Source organism: Chelon labrosus, assembly GCF_963514085.1.
Source record: "Chelon labrosus genome assembly, chromosome: 7".
Lineage (NCBI taxonomy): Eukaryota > Metazoa > Chordata > Actinopteri > Mugiliformes > Mugilidae > Chelon > Chelon labrosus.
This window is the reverse complement of record NC_140343.1, coordinates 17,142,939-17,163,248: the sequence shown is the minus strand read 5'-3', so window position 1 is coordinate 17,163,248 and position 20,310 is coordinate 17,142,939. Positions and strand designations below refer to the sequence as shown.

General features: G+C 43.2%; 1 protein-coding gene across 1 annotated transcript; it reads left to right on the top strand.

Moving 5' to 3' along the window:
• The first annotated feature begins 362 nt into the window (after nt 1-362).
• cilp2 (cartilage intermediate layer protein 2) lies at nt 363-20,117 on the top strand. The gene is made up of 9 exons (XM_084547846.1): nt 363-740; nt 7,236-7,313; nt 9,097-9,366; nt 9,514-9,696; nt 10,799-11,356; nt 11,770-11,878; nt 11,992-12,149; nt 13,737-16,153; nt 16,240-20,117. Exons 1-8 carry the CDS (start codon nt 395-397, stop codon nt 16,139-16,141), a joined length of 4,107 nt encoding a protein of 1,368 aa, XP_084403972.1. The 5' UTR covers nt 363-394; the 3' UTR covers nt 16,142-16,153; nt 16,240-20,117.
• The last annotated feature ends 193 nt before the right edge of the window (nt 20,118-20,310 follow it).

Genomic DNA, 20,310 nt, shown 5'->3' with positions numbered 1-20,310 from the left:
GTTTCTGGTTGCTGAATGTTAAAAAAAAAGCATCAAACTAAACATCAAAATAACATTTGTTTTTCAAGCTTTCAAAAGGACAGTACACCAGTTTGGTATGTTACTCTGTATTTGACAAGAGGCACACAGAAACAAGAATAGAGATTTAAAAATGGAAACACACCTGCTATGTGGATAAGTATAACTCCACTGGAGAGGAGGGGGTTACAAAGCAGAATAAACAGCAAATAAGTGAGAAATGATGAAATCTAATTTGGAAGAACGGGGAAAAAAACAAAGTTTTCAGAAAGTACAGCCACATACTTTACACACACTCCCTCTCTCTTTCTCCCTCTCTGCCCCCACCATACCCTCACCTTTTTTTTTTGTTTTTTTTTTGTTTTTGGATGATGATATGGGGGACCCAGATGTTGCGTTTCACTGGCCAATGGTGAGGAGAGAGGGGCCGGATTGGTGTGCACTCCTGATGCCCCTTCTTTTAAAAACGCCTCAGCTCCTGTCTCCAACTCAGCAACTCAACTCACATGAGAAGGAGCGGCGGCGAGACTCAGCAGCATCACTCACACCTGAGGGAAGGGAAGAGTCCGATTCGCTGAAGAACCAGCTGTTTATTCTTTCTTCAGTTTGCGTCAATGCTGTAGAAGAGTTTAAAAAATCGTCTGAACGCGCCAGCACGATGTTGGAATTAAATAAGGCGGCTCTCCTGCTGTGCTTCCTGGCCTCGGTGGCTCTGGTCCAAGGTAAGAGAAGACCGATGATTCAACATCACAGTCACATTCAGATGCTGTTAATACAGTCCTCCTAACAAAACCGTACCTGAAAACATTTAACATGGATCTTGCATCGAGGGGAACTATTTCTCATTTTCTGCAATCCCGTAAGAACAGAGGGCCAGCATGAGTGCTCACACATGTGCAATGCGACTGACAGCAACCGCAGAGTTTTCTAAGTTGACGGCATCTCCCTGAGGATGTCAGCAGGATTGCTTGAGGACTGTAGACAAATGCCTGGAGGTGAGCTCATAAGATAAGAACGGTAGCGTGCGTATTACTCATGCCGTGGGGAAATAAATCTGTTTACACAGTCACACTGTGAGCACCCACCTCCCTTCATAGACAAAAACTTAAAACATTAAGTCACAGGGTGAGGACTTAAGGTTAGATTAAGGTTAGGTTTAAGCAAGTAGGGTTTATGGATAAGTAATGCATGTGACAGAAAGCGATGGATCACATCTCTGTGTGTGTTTGTGTGCTGAAAGACCACTTCATTAGCTCTCAGTCTCTAAACAGCTAAAGCTACGCCTGCAACAAGTTTCACGGCCGTGATGATGAACAACACGTTGGGACAGAAAACTGTTGTAGTTCACAGGAAAGCCTCTGTTGATGACAGAGTGACAAAGGGTTCTGGTGGCACATACTTTGTTTTCATAACCACTAGCTGCAGTGCAGTAGCTGCTGCTGCTATCTGCAAACAGAGGGACTACTTTGTGAAGAATGTGTCTCAGCACACATACCGACTTTTAGGTTTGTCTTAAAACATAGATTTTTTTTTTTTTCAACACTAGATAATCATCATCGGTCATCTGCAGACATGATCACCGTTTCTTCCGCATCCCACATGCTTCCCCTTAAGTCTCCCTCTTTTCACCCTTTCAGAGGTTGCCACTCTCCCTGAATGACACCGGTAGCAGCTATTTTCCAAAGCTGTCACTCTCCGCCTCCCGTACAGCTGCTCCACATTAACTTAAGTAAAGGAGCTGGCAGTTCATAAAAGCAAACGAGTGTGAATTCACCTTAATAGTCTCCATATCTTGTTGGGCTTTAAGGCCTCGCAGTCGTAAATGTCTTGCAGAAGGCCGTCCACGGATGAGTATATCATAAGATGAGAGGACAGCGAACGCATAAACCAACAGACTCTGACCGGGCAGTAAAACTTTTACCTTTAATTCCACGCTTCTTTAGCAGTACACCCACATCTTACAGTAAAGTGGGGACACTTTTGTCCTTATTTCACCGTCGGTGCCAGCGGCGTCTAAAGATCTAAACCCCGTCACCTTGGAAACGAGGTGCAATAATCATAAACTGAGTAACCCTCTTTTCCACCTGCTGGGTTTGCGCTTGGCTGAATGAGAAAATGGAATAAAAGGAGGGATAAAGAGCACAGGTAAAATGACTTTACCGTCCTCTTTTTCCTCTGTCAAATTGGCCAGCATGTCACTCTTTCCTTCTCTCTTCTGTGATGACCATCTCAGCCTCCCTCGGTGCACTCGGTTCACCACTAAAGCAAATGCGCCTCCATCTGTCCATGTCGTATTCATCTGGTCTCCTTTTGTTTCTAATCGCTCTCTCTCCATCAGGTATTTTCTCACAAATACTTTCCCCACATTTCTTCCTTCTGTGTCTCCCTCGCCCCACCAAACTCCCTCCCTCACCTTTCACCACCAATTTCTCCCTGTTTCTCCCCTTCAATTGCTCTCTTCTCACCCTGTTCCCTGTCACTCCCTCCACACACACCTCAGATTTACGAGCCGTTTGCCTATTTGAAGGTGGCAGCTGCTGCTGAACGTCCACTGTAGCTCGGAACGGTGGAGCGGCGTTGTGAGTCACACTCAGGGGCTAGTTCTCCAGATGCTGACCACTGTCTGCTCCACACATAGAGATGTCTGGCCAGCTGACTTTAATGACTCAGACGGAGATTTCAATGGATCAAAGGAAAAGGAGCAATTTCCCATTAGCGACAGCCTCCAAGCAATTTCCCGACTTTTCTTTCTTTACTCTTTGTATTAAGGTGTACACACATACGCGTCTGTTCCAAGAAGTTATTTATTGCAGGGCTAATCAGCTGCTTTCCGGCTCTGTACCTGCACACGGGCTCAGATGTCCGAGCGAGGCCTTCCAGATATTTTAAAGGCGGAAAATCAGCACGGCCCAACTGGGAGACAAAGCTGTGTTCCTCAGATACTTTATATTAAGAACACAAATCCTCTGTTAGCCTTTTATAAACCTTTAAGTCGTGCGGTTGAGTTGCATCATTAGTTAATGTCGGAGACAAAACTTTTAAGGAGCTACAGATGTTTTAGAGCTCAGACAGGTTTTTGAGGATAAGGAACGTTGCGGCAAAGCGAGAGATAAACACTGAGAGAAAGAGCAGATTCCTCCAAAACCGCACACACCTCAGCTATGAGGCTAGCCAAACACATAAACAGCTTCCATATGACATGGCAAATGGATCATCACATACACAGGGCCACACACACACATTAATATCCCCTCGGTTCATACATGAAAGACATCTGTTTTAGGTGAATTAAAGTGCTTCGGTGACACATACTTCAGCGCACACTCCTGGTCTTGGTCTTCCGCAGAGGGCTCAGACATGCTACATCGACAAATACTGTACAACCTCATTCTCTTATTGGCTTTGCTTTGTCCAACAGGTTACATAACACGGAGAGGGAGGGGGGTTGGTGTTTTCACATCTTCTCCTTCTTGTAAGGATTTGGAATATTATAAACAGGATCCAGACCATCTATTTAAGTCTGTCTGCCAGTGTACATCTGGCACAACTGCACCGCCCTATTATGACTGAAACCATTCTGGGTGCAACTTCATAAAGCCCCGCATTTTCCCTCCATTCCTCTCTTCAGCAGCTTTTTTTTTTTATTAGATCCTGGCAAAAGCACAAAACTCCCACTCAGAAAGTTAAATAGAGCGAGGCTGTCCTTTACAAAGACGCTGTTGCTTATTAATAGAAGGTTTGCCTTTGTGCAGCCATGCTCTAAGCACACGGGCAGCGTTTCAGAATGAACCGCCGTGACGTAAATCATTAAATCCGATGCTAGTTCGCTAAACTAAGGCCGTGCAGTTGTCACAACAGTCTCCCGCCGGGTGAAGACGACAATGGGCACAGTGTGCGATGAAAAGTAATCCAGTAGCTGTGTTTCAGACCTGAGCTTGCTTGACATTAGGGAGCTTGCCATGTGGCTATGTGTGGAACAAAATACCCGTCTATCCTAATATATTGGGGCCGCTATAATATATCTTGTTACCTTGTCCGTGGTTTATGAGGGTCACAGAGAGGTTGGCTGAGGATATATTCTGGATGGGGTTGGCACTTGGAAGTAAACATATGTCATTCTGAAATGATGGATGGTGGTGTTTTAAGAAAAATGATAATTCCCTAACTTAACCAAGTAATCTAAACCCACGGTCCCACTAAGGAGGATTCTGAACCCTTAATTCTCTAGATTTATGTTTCTTTTATTTGAAATTGGATATGGACGTGTTAAACTCATAAGGACACACTTAACTAGGTAATCAAAAGTATGTGCTGTATATAGAAATATGTGAAAAAAAGACACTAAAAGCTAGTAGACTACTCCGTAGGCCAGCCCTCTGTGGCAGTGGCAGTTTTGTCAGGTCAGCTGAAAAGCTCATCTCGGCTCATTTTCCCTTCAGTCTGCAGTCCCTTCAGTCAACTTTGGTTTAACTAAAGGCCTGGAGAAGACTTGACCTGAATGTGTCACTTATTGTGAGAACGCTAGATAATGAGCTAATTAGCTAATGACATTTTTGGATCAGTGCGCAGATGGAAACATCCTGCTGTACAAAGACGCTCTCGATGCTTTTGTGCTTAACTGGAGTACAGATCTGTGCGTGTGTGCTCAGAGGGGGCTTAGCTTTTCTCAGATATAACCAGGAAAAATGATTCATGAACCACTGTTCTGAACCATAACCACATCACTGTCATGTCCTAAAAGAGAATTATTTTTCAGCAATGATTTGCAGTGGTTTGGGAAATCTCAGACAAAGGATCTGCCAACGGGGCCGTCAAATCAGAAATTGCTTCGATGTGTTGTTTGATGGCACGCATGAAGAACATACAGAACTTTTCAGTTCTGTTAAAAAAGCTGTTCAACAGAAGCAGAATGGTAGAGATTTCTGCCTGCAAGCAAAAACAAGAGAGAGGAAATCGTAAGTTCTAACCTTGGTACCTTTGGCTTGAAAACGTGTGTTCCTCGCTCCTTGATGAGGTAAATTCGCCCACATACCAGCCGCATGAAGCAGTGCCCCAGTAAAATCCCCCAGCTTTTAAAATTCATAAAGTGTTAACTTGCCACTCAAAGGCACAATAAGCTCTGTGAGGCTGCCACGGGAGTCGGGCCAGTTCATACCTGCCACAACCGAGGTCTCAACCCCAAGGTTTGCCTTGTGCTCTAGCTAATAAGGGTTTCCTCTTTTAACTTTCTAAAGCCATTAGCCACCTCGTAAAACTCCTGCTATTTTGTTTTCGTCATCGGACATCTTGAAATGATAATCGGGAGCCGAACACTCGTGAATTCCCTTTGTTTTGGTGCGAGAAGGAGAAAAAAAGGTTATGTAACGAGAGCAGAGATACCGCTGGAGAATTTTCCTTTGAAATAAATAGATGCACTTCAAAGCGGGAAAGATTAATAAAAGCCACACGTTTTAAAAAACAGTGCACCGCAGTGCTTCTTTGTTTACCTGCAAGTTTACAGTGCGCTAACTGCTTTTAAAATGCAATCAGGAAAGACGTAATCTGGTAGGCAAAAAGGCAACCGTGGAAAAAACTGTTAGATATTACTAAACAAAATCTGCAGGCAGAGCCACATCTGCTCAGCAGATCAGGGTTGAAGCATTTGCTTCTATTTATCAATTCATTCCAGAGTATCATAGAGACAAAGCCGATATGGAAACGTATCAATGGTTTTTAAAGGCCGGGGAATAAAACATCACCAGTCATGAAGGTGAGCTGCTCCTCCATGTTACCTTAAAACTTATGTAATACATCTTTGGACAGTCAATATTTGTTCTGCTGAGCTACTATCCCTCTCTTGCTAAATCAATCAAAAAACTTTAAGAGTGGAAAAGAAATGTGCTGGCATGACAATAAAGAACTGAAGTGAGCCGTAAAACCAGCAGGGACTGAGATGGATACTGGTCTCTGTGGTGGAGTGGTGGGAGTCTGCTCATAAACTCAGCAACGTCTGTCCGAAAGTCCTGAATGCTGTGTGTATTACGTACACACACACACGCACAGTCACACACTGCAGCTGCATGAGCTACTTCTTTTCTTTTTTTTTGTTTCTGTCGGGGACCATGACATTTATTTTTTCCGTGCGGCCCGACTGAAACTCCGAGATGAAATGTCAAGCAAACAACTGACGTTTTTGAAAACATGAAAAATTTGCGGTGAAGGAAAATGAATCATTACGCTTCAAAGCACGAGCGAAAATGTCACGGAGCGCGTTTAATAAATCAAAGGGCCAGAATTAGCTGACAGTGAATACCAAGTTTAATATCGTTCTGCCTCTAATAAGGCGACGCTGCACTCATCTTTTACACAGTGTTGTGTTGTCGTGTGGGAGAACGCCTGAAAAATGACTATGATTTAAGGACGACCTAGTGGTACAGGAATGCAGTGTGTGCGCAAGACATGTGTATAGTACATTAGTGTATAATCATACATCATCATAATAAAAAATGGCATTAAATTGCTGCTTATGCGGATGTGTGTGTGTGTGTGTGTGGGGGGGGGGTGATGAAGCAAGTTACAGTGAAGTTTTCTGGCTTGGTCGCTGCTTAGCAGATGACGCCGCATGCACTGATTTGTCTCAGCTGGAGCTTGATTAGAATCCTCAACAGCGGCTGCTTGTTGATGGATTGAGGGGACAGGGGAGGACGGAGGAGGACGGAGGAGGACAATAGGAGCTGAAGAATGAGAAGGCGCGTGACAAGATGATAGATGGGGAGGATGTTGGAAGGAAGGGGCTGGAGGCCTGCGAAGCAGAGAAGCGGAAATGAGAAGGAGGGAGATAAAAATTAAAGAGAGGAACATACAGGGGTAAATAATAGAGATAAGTTTTTTTCAACCCTTAAAAATGGAAGAAAATGTGTGACTAAATGGAATGAAGTGAAAAACATGAAATAATAAGTAAATTGGCGCTCCAGCAACTGTTCAGCATCAGAAACTAAACTTGATGACTCCATGTATTAACTGCACTAGTTAACCACGTTTTAAATGATCCTACATTTTTTCCTGTATGCTCACAAAACCGTACTTCTTACTCACACAATCCAGAAAATCATACATTTAGTCAGATCGGTTAAACTTCAATTCATGCCTCTTGACGAATGAGGATGGAAATTCAGAAAATGACCTCGACTGAAGGATGCATCATTTGTTGCTTTATTCATTTTTCTTTCTCTGTGCAGGATCTGTGAGGGCCAGGAGCCAGACCGACAGGAGCAGGAGAGTGGCCCCCAACACGGTCACTGACACGCACACAACAGGTACTGAATCCAGCACTGACGTTCAGATCTGATTCTGCGGCAGAGGTTTTCAAACATTGAGAGTTTAAGCGGCGTGCTGTGTGGCGGCGCTGTCGGGGGTTGTGAAAACTAATCACAAGTTAGTTGTTGCAGTTTGATTTGGAGATAAAGCGGTCTTATCTGCGTACTCAGCAGTCACGGCAGCGATAGCATCTGTGGCGGAGACGGTTTATGGAGACAGTTAAGGTTAAATCTTTAAGTGCCTGACAGCAGCAATTTGCTTTTAATACTGAACTCCAGCTCAGAGTCATAACTCAGCGAACTCTAAAAAACGCAGACAGGTTGGCGTACGCATAATTTTAAATCCAGTGTGTCTTATCTCCATCTGCTTGGAGGTAATGGAAAAAATAAGTTCTTTAGAGCTACAGAGGTTTTCCAGGAGTTTCTCCTTTGTCAGGGTAAGACAGATACAGTTGTCTTAATATCCCTGGCCACACTGCAAACAGGAAATGGTATCAGTTAGACAGTTTTTGGCAAACCTTTAATGAAGACAATGTGTGAGGGGGGAAAAACAGACTTAAAACAGTGTTCAAGTTAAAGTTATCTAAATCCCTCCATGGCAACATAATACTCGCTGTTTGCATCGCCTGAAGCCTTACCTCGCGATGCAGTTGGATTCTCGCAAGATTTGTGAGATCAGCATCTCGCCAGGCTTCAGGGTAAGTGCTCGTGGCCGATCCACAGAGGTGCGCACCGGTCAGTGAGGATCAACTGGCAGCCATGGGCATGTTTTAGGTGTGACAGCAGTTAAGCTTAAGAGAGACTATTATGCTCGTTCGCTTCCTTCCAAAGACTGAAAGAAGCATTTAAGTGCCAACAACATAGCTAGTTACACTTTAACTACACTTTTGTGTAACAAACCACCACATTATGGAAACCATAGTTGAGTCAGTTGAAATGAGCCAAAGAGTGTCATTGATTAGTATGTCCTATAGATTATACTACCCTTAATTAACATCATGGTCAATTTCTGTTCAGTTGTTTGGCCTACTGACAACAGATAGAGGTACGCAGACTACAAATCCAAGACAGCTATACTACAAAGATCTTCTTGTACGAGGGATATACAGCTGAGATTTTGAGGTTTATGGCCAGTGACGGAAGCGTTAAATCTAACCTCAAAGACATCTTCGTGTCTGTCCAAGCCAGATTCTTGTTTGAACCGACAAAGAAGATTAGACAAGACAAAGCCTCAGGTTTGGTCCAAACAACCAGTTTCACTTTCATTGCACTGAAAGCACTCGTCTTTTCTGCAACCAGATTACTCTCTATAGTATATGCTCCTTGCACTCATGAGTGTGGAGCAGTGCATTAATTCTAGGTGGAAAAACACCCTGTCATGAGTTGCTAATGATTTCTTTTATTTGTAATTCCTCGTATTTCTTCTGAAGAAATTGCTCAGGTTTCAGAACAAGACAATATTCCTCATCAGTCGAGCCAGAGTGTTTGGAAAGAACCTGGACAGTGCAGAGCTCCCTGGGGTGTATGAAGTCATGTTAAAATGGCTGTTGCAGAGCTCCTCTTAACGCTTGTAGGCCATCCCTGCTGTTTTGTTCCTTCTTTCCTTTTCTTGGTTCTGAACCATACGCCTTCCTTCCATGTAAAATCAGCTACGGCCTCTACCCACCCTCAACATGTCTGGATCCTGAGCTGAATTGTTTCCTTTCTTTCAACTCCTCCAACTCCATTCTAACGTTATGTTTGTTTGATTTTCCTTCTTGTCTCCCCCTCCGTGTGCCTCCAGGCGTGACTGAGTGGACGTCCTGGTTCAACATTGACCACCCAGGGGGGAACGGAGATTATGAGCGCTTGGAGGCGATACGCTTCTATTACCGAGAGAGAGTTTGTGCACGGCCCACAGCCATGGAGGCTCGCACTACAGACTGGGTGGCGGCGGCAGACACTGGGGAAGTGGTCCACTCCAGTCTGGAGAAGGGCTTCTGGTGCATCAACAAGGAACAACCGCACGGCCGCATTTGTTCCAACTATCACGTGCGCTTTCAGTGTCCTCCAGGTAGCTCTGATGGCAGCAGCTCAGTGCTGTGCAAGCTGTCACTTAACAGACATGGACATTTAGGCAAACATTTTCTACAGTGCTGTTTACTGTCATGTCTATTCCAATTCCCAAGATAAGGATGTGACACTCTTCTTTTGGTTTCAGTGCAGAGCTATTGGTCTGACTGGAGTGAGTGGGGTCCCTGTTCAACCACGGTCTGCGACGATGTGGGCGTCCAGGTCCGCCAGAGAAAATGTATGAGCAGTCAGCCCATGCCTCTTCTGTTGGTGCCAGCATGTCAGGGACACCATTCAGAGAGGAAGGAGTGCTCCAACCCTCCATGCATAGGTGACCGACACCAGTTTCCATCAGCACACACACTTTCAGACCAAAGAGTCCTGTCGACTCCCTAATGCTAATTTCCACTGGAGAGCTGTGTCGAGTACTACATACAGGTCTTTTAAAGAGCTTTTTGTTCTATTAGCATTTGCACTGAAAACTGAAGTGATTTAACAGCTGGCTGGTTGTTGGTGTAGCCATGTCACATAGTTCTGTGTGACTTTATGTTAGTCCATATCTCTGCATTTTGTTTATTTTATTTTGTTAAGGCTAATGGTGAGAGCTATTGTGACAGTTATTGTGGGGCATAAGAAGAATACTTTTTAATTTTTTCATGTCAAAAATCAGTCAGTGAATTTACCACTTGCCCTTAAGTGGTAAACAAATGTAAACATGTATTTAGACCATTAGAACATAAATCCTGATTCAGACACTTGTCAACATTAGGCCACTTCTTCATGGAAAGCCATAAACGCTCAGCGTTCATTCAACCCACATTTGACCTGAGAAGTTCCCAAATATGGCTCATCACCCCATAAAGTGTTATATATATTTTTTAAACATCTTGTTACCAATCACCGTACACTTAAATGTGCACTTCCTGTTGTGCAAAGACACAACACTGTGGTATTTTCTCCAGCATATTCATAAACACCAACTATGACTTCTACTTATTGGCCATGGATCTTTGATGAGTTGAAATTTAAGCTGAAATCAGATTCCTCTGTACCATTTTGAAGCTTGGCTGGAGTTTAACTCTGTAAATGACTATATGTCATTTTTCTGCATGGTTTCAGACACTTATTGTGTTGAAAGGAGCCTTGCAACCATTATTTCAAGTGGTCTTGATTGAACCACTAGTCATCATGTTTTAATTGAAGCAATAATCAGCTTTCTATGCCTTCGTGCTCACAGTACATCATAATTGCCATTTTATTGTCACCGCTTTCTCATTGCTCCCATGCACAAGAGAGTTAATAATCACCTCTCATTAAATCTCTGTATGAAGTTTGAAAAGATTTATTAATGATGAAAAGGCTAACCTTGAATTAACAGAAAGTAATCATACGCTGTTAAAAGTCATGTTCCTCGTGTGTTTTCATGTGATTAGCCAAGTGGAGTCCATGGAGTCATTGGGGCACGTGTTCAGTGACCTGCGGTGGAGGTCGCAGGATAAGAAGAAGGACCTGTGTGAGGACCTCGGGGACAGTGCACTGTGCAGGACGGCCCGTTGAAATAAAGAAGTGTGGGAAGAATCCATGCCCAGGTCTGCGAGTTATACTGTCTGTAAGTAATTCATACCAGTGTGTTTATCATCCTGTGCTCACGTCTCTTCGCTTCCTCCCAACAGCCAAATGCCAGAGAGTGTGCACAGAAGGCCGTCCCAGTGACGACTGCAGCCACTGTGTGTGCGAAGGCCACGTGCTGCACGGAGACGTCCACAGCGTGATGGGCGTACCTGTGGCTGGAGCCTTGGTGGCTCTGGCAAGCCATCCTAAGGTCATCCGTGCCCGTACGGATGCCAAAGGCCATTTCAGGCTCAAAGGAGTCTGCTCATCCACCTCAAAGCAGATCATCATCAGGAAGGAGAAGTTTGCCCCAGTCACTGTCTCCACCTCCAGCAACACCACAGGGTTGTCCTGGTTACATGCTGTCCTAAGATCAGCAGGTGAGTGCAGATAAATGAACAAATTGTAATTATATGTGGTTGTGTCATTCCTGGATATGGTACTATTTAAGTGCATCCTGATCCTAATTCCCTTCATTATTAGTCCACCGAGGCAGTAAATCCTCCACTCATAGTCACAGACAAAAAACAGGAAATTGACAACATTACAACATAAACAGTCTGGACCATTATAAGACTTTCTTGAGCACTTACTTGGTTGCGTGGAAACCAAATAAAAATAGACCTGTGCTGCTTTCGAAAGCGGAATTCCCTTACCAATAATTTTTTATAAGCACAGAGACCAGTGTGAGAATGAAGTGTAATGCCTGACTGAGCTTTATGAGCTCTCTATGCCCTGCGGCGCCGTTCGCGACTATCAGAGCAAAGTCTTGATGATTTGCTGCTCCCCACAGAAAAGCCATACATTGTGAAGCACCCAGAGGACAAAGTGCGTTTTGAGGGAGGACGGGTGCTGTTCTGCTGCAAGGCAACAGGCTCACCAACACCTGACAAATACTATTGGTGAGATGAACACCAGTCTTGGCACCTTATGAATCACTGTGTGTTGCTTTTAATATATCATGACCAACTGTTTTCTATTTGTTTCTTGATTTTTTTTCAAACTGTTAATCAAGGTACCACAATGGGACCCTGTTGGACAAGAAGGTGTACAAGTATGAAGAGGATCTTGTACTGCGAGATCTGAAGCCAGAGCAGTCGGGGCAGTATTACTGCAAAACCAGTAGCCCTGCGGGCAGCATCAAGTCCTCTCCAGCCTTCCTTACTGTGATTGGTACGTGCAGTTTTCTTTTTAGGTCTTCAGTTTGTTCTCACGGTCAAAACGTGAAGTTGCAGCAAACTGTAATTCATCTTCATCAACCTCAAGCGAAAATAATTTACTATGATGGCGGCAAGTGGCACACAGGGATTATAGCTTTGGATGGCATCTATCCCAGTGCATTTGACAATGACGTATTTATTCAAAGTCTTCCACACGTTCAACTATAACCACTGACAAAAAGCAAACAACCGCAGTTCATTTTACCGTACAGAGAGCAGCTGCCTCGGAGATTGAATACACACTTTAAGAGGAATGTCAGCGTTGAGCTTCAAGCAAGTCATCCATGAGCCTTGTCCATGCATCACGAAGAATCAAACTAAACCACAGAGAGAGAAAGTCAGTGAATAGACTGAATTGGGAACAAAAACAAGGGGAAATGAAAATATCAGTACTCTAATAATCTGGCTGCGTCTGGAGAATACGTTTTTATTATGTTTACATTGGTTCAAACTACCGTTTTCTAAACAGGGATTCTTTAGTGTGTGAGACGGCTCTGGACAATGTAAAACCTCAAACACAGTTTCTCCAGAACACCTAGTGTCAATAAATTCTAGTTTCTTTTCTCTCTCAGATTTAGACAAGTATGTGTTTCCACATTTGCGTGGGAGAGCTGCACATCGCTTATATTCTCCAGGTGCTTGTTAGTTAAGACGCAGATTAACAAACAGGGTTTTCATGGAATGGTGTTAAAGCAATCTATTCCAGGCCACAGACAAATCCCTGTACTCCATAAGTCATTTGGCAGGAGACAGGAGTGTATGTGTGTGCATAACAACACCTGCACCTCAGAGCAGAACGACAAACATTTCTTGATCCTTCAGACCAACAGTTTCTTTATTTTTTTCACTTAACGTAAAGCCCAAGTTTAATTAGACTTGTAAAATGTGTTAACAACAGCGACTAGAGGTTATATAATTTATTACCAAAGAAAACACATATCAAGTTTTTAAAGCCATCTGCAAAACGGGTAGTTTACACAAATCACACCATGTGTCTGCAATCATTGACTTACTCTAGAGATGGGATACTCGACTACAAGCTCAACCATGATATCATGCACATTAATTGTCCTGCCAATGTCTGGGTGAACAATCACTCCTTCTTTCCAGTTTGCCGTTGGATGGTTGGTAAATAAATGTTCCCTTTTACTTGTGTAATTACCATTTTATGCAAAATTCAGGCTCCAGCTTGGCCACATAGGTAATTTCAGGCCGTTCAGACATTGCGCGTGTGTGTGTATGCTTGCATCCACGTGTGAAAAATAAAGGCATAAAGGCATACATGTGCTTTAAACTTTTGAAAGTTCCAGTTTATTCACCATACACCTGATCCACTTATAAGTCAATATAAAAACAGTTATATTTTACAGTTTTTCAAGTGTAGACATCTTGGAGAAAGTAAAACTTAAACAGACTACTCTTCATGTAGTTGGTCTGTGCAGGGTCTCAATGACATTTGTTTTTTATGTACATGGGGACAATATGTTTTTTCCATCTGTCATGTATCACCACAACTTTATCGTAATTATCTAATCCACAGCAAAGGGAACACCAGCATGCAATTCTACGCCCGAGGCACATCTCATCAGACTACCAATGGACTGTATTCAACCTGGGACCAACTCCAAGCACTACAATGCTGGCCGCTGCCCTCACAACAAATGCGCTGGTTCCCTAGACTTTGACATGCGTTGCAGAGATGGAGCTGGATTCTGCTGCGGGGTTCAAAGCATGGAAAGTCGAGTCATTAACTGTGGAAGCTACAGCCTCCCTATTCGCGCCGTGACACAGTGCGGCTGTCGGAAGTGCGTGCAGCCAACTCTGCTGGTCCGCGGCAGAGTGGTCACAGCTGATAATGGTGAGCCTCTGCGTTTTGGACACATCTACATTGGCAAAGAGAGAGTGGGCACAACTGGATACCAAGGAGGTTTCACGTTACAAATTACTCCAGATACACAGAGATTAGTGGTGAATTTTGTTGACCCCACTCAGAAGTTGCTTGACACTCCTAAGGTGTTCATCTTTGATAAGAAAGGTGGATCCATATATCACGATGTGAAAGTAATGAGAAAGCAAACGCCAATTGACATCAATGCAGGCGAAACCAATTCTATTAATCTAGGAGAAATCAAAGATGAAGACCCCATAGGGCAGTTAGTCATTCCTCCTAATTCCTTCCATAAGGACAATGGAGAAATCTATGAGGGGACTGTGAAAGCCAGCGTCACATTCATTGACCCAAGAAACATCACTACAGCGGCTGCATCCCCTGGGGACCTCAACTTTGTGGACGATGAGGGTGACATGCTTCCTTTGAGGACGTATGGCATGTTCTCTGTGGACTTCAGAGATGAGACCAACAATGAGGTACTTGGAGCTGGAGCAGTGCAAGTCCTCCTTGACACGCAGCATGTCAAAATGCAAGAGCACATTCCCAAAATGAAACTGTGGTCTTTGAACCCAGACACAGGAGTCTGGGAGGAGGAGAGTGACTTCTCCTACAGCACAACAACTACTGGAGGTCACGGACGAAGCAAACGTGAAGAGCGCACGTTCCTCATTGGCAACATGGAGATCAGAGAACGCAGACTGTTCAATTTAGACGTGCCTGAAAACAGACGCTGCTATGTCAAAGTCCGTGCCTACATGAGCGACAAGTTCCTTCCTAATGAACAGCTGGAGGGTGTTGTAATCAGTTTGATAAATTTGGAGCCCAAGCCTGGTTATTCCTCTAATCCCAGGGCTTGGGGGCGCTTTGACAGTGTCCTAACTGGACCAAATGGGGCCTGTTTACCAGCTTTCTGTGATGCACAGAGGCCCGATGCTTACACAGCTTATGTCACAGCAATGATGGGTGGGGAAGAACTCGAAGCAGCCCCTTCCTCCCCAAAGATGAATCCAAACATCATTGGAGTGTCTCAGCCGTATCTAGATAAAATAGACTACCAGCGTTCGGACCATGAAGATCCAGCTCTGAAGAAAACAGCCTTCAGAATCAACTTGGCAAAGCCTAACCAAAACAATCTGGATGAAACCAATGGGCCAATATATCCATATCAGAATTTAATAGCATGTGAAAATGCCCCCGTTGATGCAAATCATTTCAGATTTTTCAGAGTGGAAAAGGACAAATATGAATACAACGTTGTTCCCTTCGAGGAGAATGATTTGACTACCTGGACAGGAGACTACCTCTCCTGGTGGCCTAACCCCCAGGAGTTCAGAGCATGCTTCATCAAGGTCAAGATTCTAGGACAGAAGGAACTGATGATCAGGTCAAGGAATCTGGGAGGAACCCACCGAGCGACAAAGGGCCAACTTTATGGCATTAGAGACATTCGCAGCACCCGGGACATGCGAGAGGCCAACACCTCAGCGGCATGTGTGGAGTTTAAATGCAGTGGCATGTTATTTGATCAAGCTGAGGTGGACAGATCCCTCATATCAATCCTTCCGCAGGGGAACTGTCGCAAAATCAACACCAACAACCTCCTACAAGAGTATCTCATCAAACATCCACCAGTCGCTCAAAACAACGAGTCCCATGCTTTCACCATGCTGGCACCTGTTGATCCTTTGGGACACAACTATGGCATTTACACAGTCACGGACCAGAACCCCAGAGTGGCCAAAGAGATCGCAATTGGACGCTGCTTTGATGGCACCTCAGATGGTTTCTCCAGAGAGATGAAGTCAGATTCGGGAGTGGCACTGACCTTCAGTTGTCCAGAGAGGAAACTTAACAGGGAAAGCCTCTTCCAGCGTCTGCAGACCAACCCAGGTCAGACATTGTCTCAGATGGCGAGGGACATGAGGGAGTTGGAGGGTGTGCAGGTGCGGAGATCATCCAGCCAGGTGGTGGCTTATCCTTCAGAGCAGCGAGGTCGCAGAGTCAGCTCCACGACCAGGAGGAGAGTGTCCACGCGCACGCAGCAACGCCAATAGAAATGCTGAGAAGTAGGTTTAGATAAGATAATTAGATTCATGTTTACATTGACAGTAATATCCAAGTAATTTATGTATTCTTTCTTTTTCATTTCTAGGTTTTCATTTGAAACTGATATGATGGCGTGTGTGAATTCCACCCAGACTATGAAAAACCGAGACAGACAGCAATTTAGTAAAATCATCAAGCATGATGGCAGATAGTCATTGGTCTGATACTTACTTGAAGGGTTTGGTATATTAATGTCTTCCTTTCCTCCTAAAAAGACAAGCATCATTTGTGTATGTGTAACTCACTGTCTGACATTTATTTAATTGGCTTTGGTTTTAATTTTCTGAGTGAATACACATTGGCAGTTTTACAACTTTTATAGATCAAATTTGTGGCATTCCCCATGGTGGGTGTTTTTGCTGAAATTTCTCAATGCTGGAGGTGAAACTAAACCTTCAAATACTGTAAATACTACGGCAGGCTCTTAACACTTTGTAACCAACAGTTGCTTTCCACTGAACTCATACTTTTCTTCAAGATCAGAAAGAAACCAACATGAGGTCCTTGTTGTCTGCAGCAGACACTGAGCCCTTTTTCTACAAACTGGGAAAAATCTCCCTCCACCAAGGGGAGGCACACTCAGCAGAGACAGTGGGGGTGAGGCATGCCACACAGGGAACAGAGGATGTTTTCAGTCAAGTTTCTCAATGTTTTTCATTAGCGTGCCATATTGCTGACTGTGATTCAAACAAATGTCCTTCCACACCTACTTAAAATGTGCAAGACCAAGGTTGTCGCCAAGACAAGCAACAAGCAGACTGTAGGCAGGCAGTCTAAAATAAAGAATAGATTGCAAGGTACATATGGCATTATTTCCCGTTTTACCTCTTCACCAAACAAAAAGTTACTAAAAACACTGCATTCCTCAATATTTCATTTTTGCAGAAGGTAGAAAATTCAAGGTTCAAATTGATTTTGTTTTTGGTGTTGTTGGAGCATTTGTGAGCTGCCTTTGTATCCTGAAGTGCAGTAACTATAGTTAAACTTGCTTCTTCCAAACTCTAAAAAACATCTTTGAGTATTTGTGGCGGGTACGATGGCCAAGGGATCTTGCACAGGACTTACTTTGTATGACTTTTAGCAAATGACTCTGCCATGTAATCATTGTTTGACTCTGAATTTACTCTTTGGCGCATGACTCTCATCTTACTCAGAGTTAAAAACTCCAAACTTGTACACAAAAGTAATCTAAAAAGATTATTGCTGCGTACAACACAACAATAATCTTTTTGAGAGTGCATTCCTATTAGTTGGACTTAAATCTCTGAGCAGAGGCATTTGTTCATGAAACACATTAAATGGTTCTTGCAACTGAGAACTATGCAACTTTATTATTTAACTTTTAGGCTATTTAACTGAAGTCAGTCATAGGCATGAAGTTTACGCAGAGTTAAAACCTCCAAACTTGTTTATCTGCACCACTGGACGTTGCAGACCCATGGGAGAAGCTCTTCAAGCTGAACTAATCCAAACATAAATAAGGGGCACTGCGGTCCTTGGAGGAAACAGGGAAGGCTGATGCGTAAACATAAGTCTGCTGCTAATTAGAAAATAAATTGCATAATCTCATGAGGACTGTAAAAAAACAGTTTGACCGTGACTTTTACAAGCAGCTAAACATGTTAATTCTCCAGGAGAACCTGACTGAACTTAAGTAATCAACAATATCCTGGGCCCAAGGGTAATAATGTAAAACGTATTTACAGTCAAATTGCCACCAGCCATCTGCACAGTTAACTTCTTAATATGTTGTCATAAGTGTCAGCGAAATTGATGTTCATTTTTATTTCTAAAGTGCAACAGATTTGTCATGTAAGGTGTTCCTTTTAGCACCTTTTAAGGTGCCAAAAGGTGCATCTGCAAAGTTGTGTAAATGAAAGTCATATATTGGAACCCCGCCCTTGTGCCTGGCCCCACAGAAATCTTTTTTTCCATTACTTGCTAAGAGCAACCCAGTTCAGAAAAAAACACACTCAGAAAAGAGGAATGAAGAATGACAGCTTATGTCTCCGTTCTCATTATCACAGACCTCTCTAATCATAGGCCTGTGGGCCGATGGAACACTTCAGATCTCCAGATGAAAACAAACATCTCACAGCAACAGATGCCGCATCCTCCCTGTGAGGAAGATGATGATTGAATCCAGGTGTAGGAAGCGATAAGTCCCATAAAAATGCGGTGGTGTGTGAGGTCAGCTGAGGGGGCCCAACAGATGTAGAGCAGCTAAAGGAAATGTTAGAACGAAGACATCAGGAGAAAAGAGAGGCAAGATTATGGATTTAATCAGTTCGGGGTACTGTTTGGTAAAAAAAGAAGGGAAAATATTCGTGGTCTTTGGCCTCACAGTCCATCACTTACAGAATCTTGGGCTTTGAAAGTGGTTGCACATGGAAGAATGCAGATTTTCTTCAGAGCATGCTTTGACAGGAGAATTGGCTTATTCATGAGAAGTTATCAGGGCAGCTTGAAGGACAAGGTAACAATAATAGCCTGAGTAAGCCGTTATGTAACGCTTTGCATGGGAAAGTAAGCTGTTTTCTCCAAACTATTATTTTGTCTTTGGGGAACTTCAAACGAGATTAGGGAATCTCTGCAAAGTTTGGTTTAATGACGTAAGCAAAAGTTTCCAAAGTCTTTAAAATCAAATAAATGTAGTTTAAGTCAGAATCCAACAGATAAAACACATTGCAAAAATTCATTTTTAATAAGGAGAAAATGTTCATCATCGTTAACCTGACGCGCCAGATGGTTTCTGGGAACACATCCTTGGAAACAGTTTGGAAAGAGTATACTTGGTTAAAACTACAGGCTAACTTCACCCAATTATATCGACAGATTTTACGACATAGTAGGAGAGCACCAAAGAGCAGACACAGGTTGCATTCTGAGGAGCTTTGGCTGGCGAGCAGTCATTGTAGCTCGCTAAGTAGTTAGCATGTGCACAGACAATACTTGCAAAAAGAAATTTGCTCTTAACAGGGAGTCTTATGTGACCATGCTCACAACGAAAATATGCCCAGAACTGCCTCATAGGACTCCGATTGGGATGATCGGGACGAAATTTGAAGCCTGGCACGATGGTTTGGGATTGTTTAATCTTGTGATGTTGCAAGAATCTAGGTAAACTAGTAACCATTGGATCTTACATTGAGTCATTCAAATAATAGTATGTATTTATGCTTTACACATGACAGCTTGACATTTTGGAAAATAAGCCAAAACATTCCTTGTTGCCGGGTGAAAAGTTCAGTGGTCCTTCATTTCTGTCAGTCAAGTATGAGGCTACACTTTACTGCCTGCACAGATGAAATGTATATTAACATTACAGATGCAAGGAAAGCATCATAATTCCGATCTTGCAACTCTTGGCATGAAGGAGAACAGGCGGACTTCCCAAAATGTGCACCTATTCATTTGGTGAGAAAGTACTATCGAGATTTGGTGGTTGAAAATAGTTTATTTTCTAGGGTGTTTCATGCAAACCTTTTGCCTACATTTGGGGCCGTTTTGTGACAACTCAAATCTTTTTTTAAATACTTAACTTGGTTTTGCCTCTCTGTCACAGTAATGCTAACCAGGGCAAGCACACGTCTCTGACTCCACCAGGAAGCTGTAACAATTAATCATCAGTTTAACCGTGACCAGATTCATCCATTTCCTCTTCTGTGCAATCTAGCTGATCTCAGGGAGATCATAATTTATTCAGAAGGTCATCCTCGAACCTTTCCATCACTTTTTGGAATTTACTGTATGGAAAGAACTGTATATTTGCCTCTGTTCCCTTGGAAGCAACCCTGAGCAGTAAATGGATTACATAAGTGAGCAATACTCTTAGCTGCTTAGTTTCGCTTTTGCATGGTGATGCCAGTCGCTTTGTTTCTCTCTGAATTAAGTTTTCATGTGTAAATTGAGTATTGTATTTAATCTGCAATAATTGTTTGGACAAGAACCTGTAAATAAATGATTTTGTGTAAACTTTTTGATTGATATTCTTCTGTGGGTTGTGTATTATGGAAAAAATGAAATGACATATAAAGGTTAAACAGATTCACATTTTTCAAAATAAGAAAAATGTTGGACTGTTTTATAATGAAACTGTGCTTCCAAACTGTAGTGG

Excerpts from the sequence above, each read along its gene's own strand:
- cilp2 (XM_084547846.1), top strand. The coding sequence starts at position 395 with ATGGGGGACCCAGATGTTGCGTTTCACTGGCCAATGGTGAGGAGAGAG. Across the intron at positions 7,314-9,096 it reads CACTGACACGCACACAACAG|GCGTGACTGAGTGGACGTCC; the intron begins GTACTGAATCCA and ends GTGTGCCTCCAG. Across the intron at positions 9,367-9,513 it reads GCGCTTTCAGTGTCCTCCAG|TGCAGAGCTATTGGTCTGAC; the intron begins GTAGCTCTGATG and ends TTTTGGTTTCAG.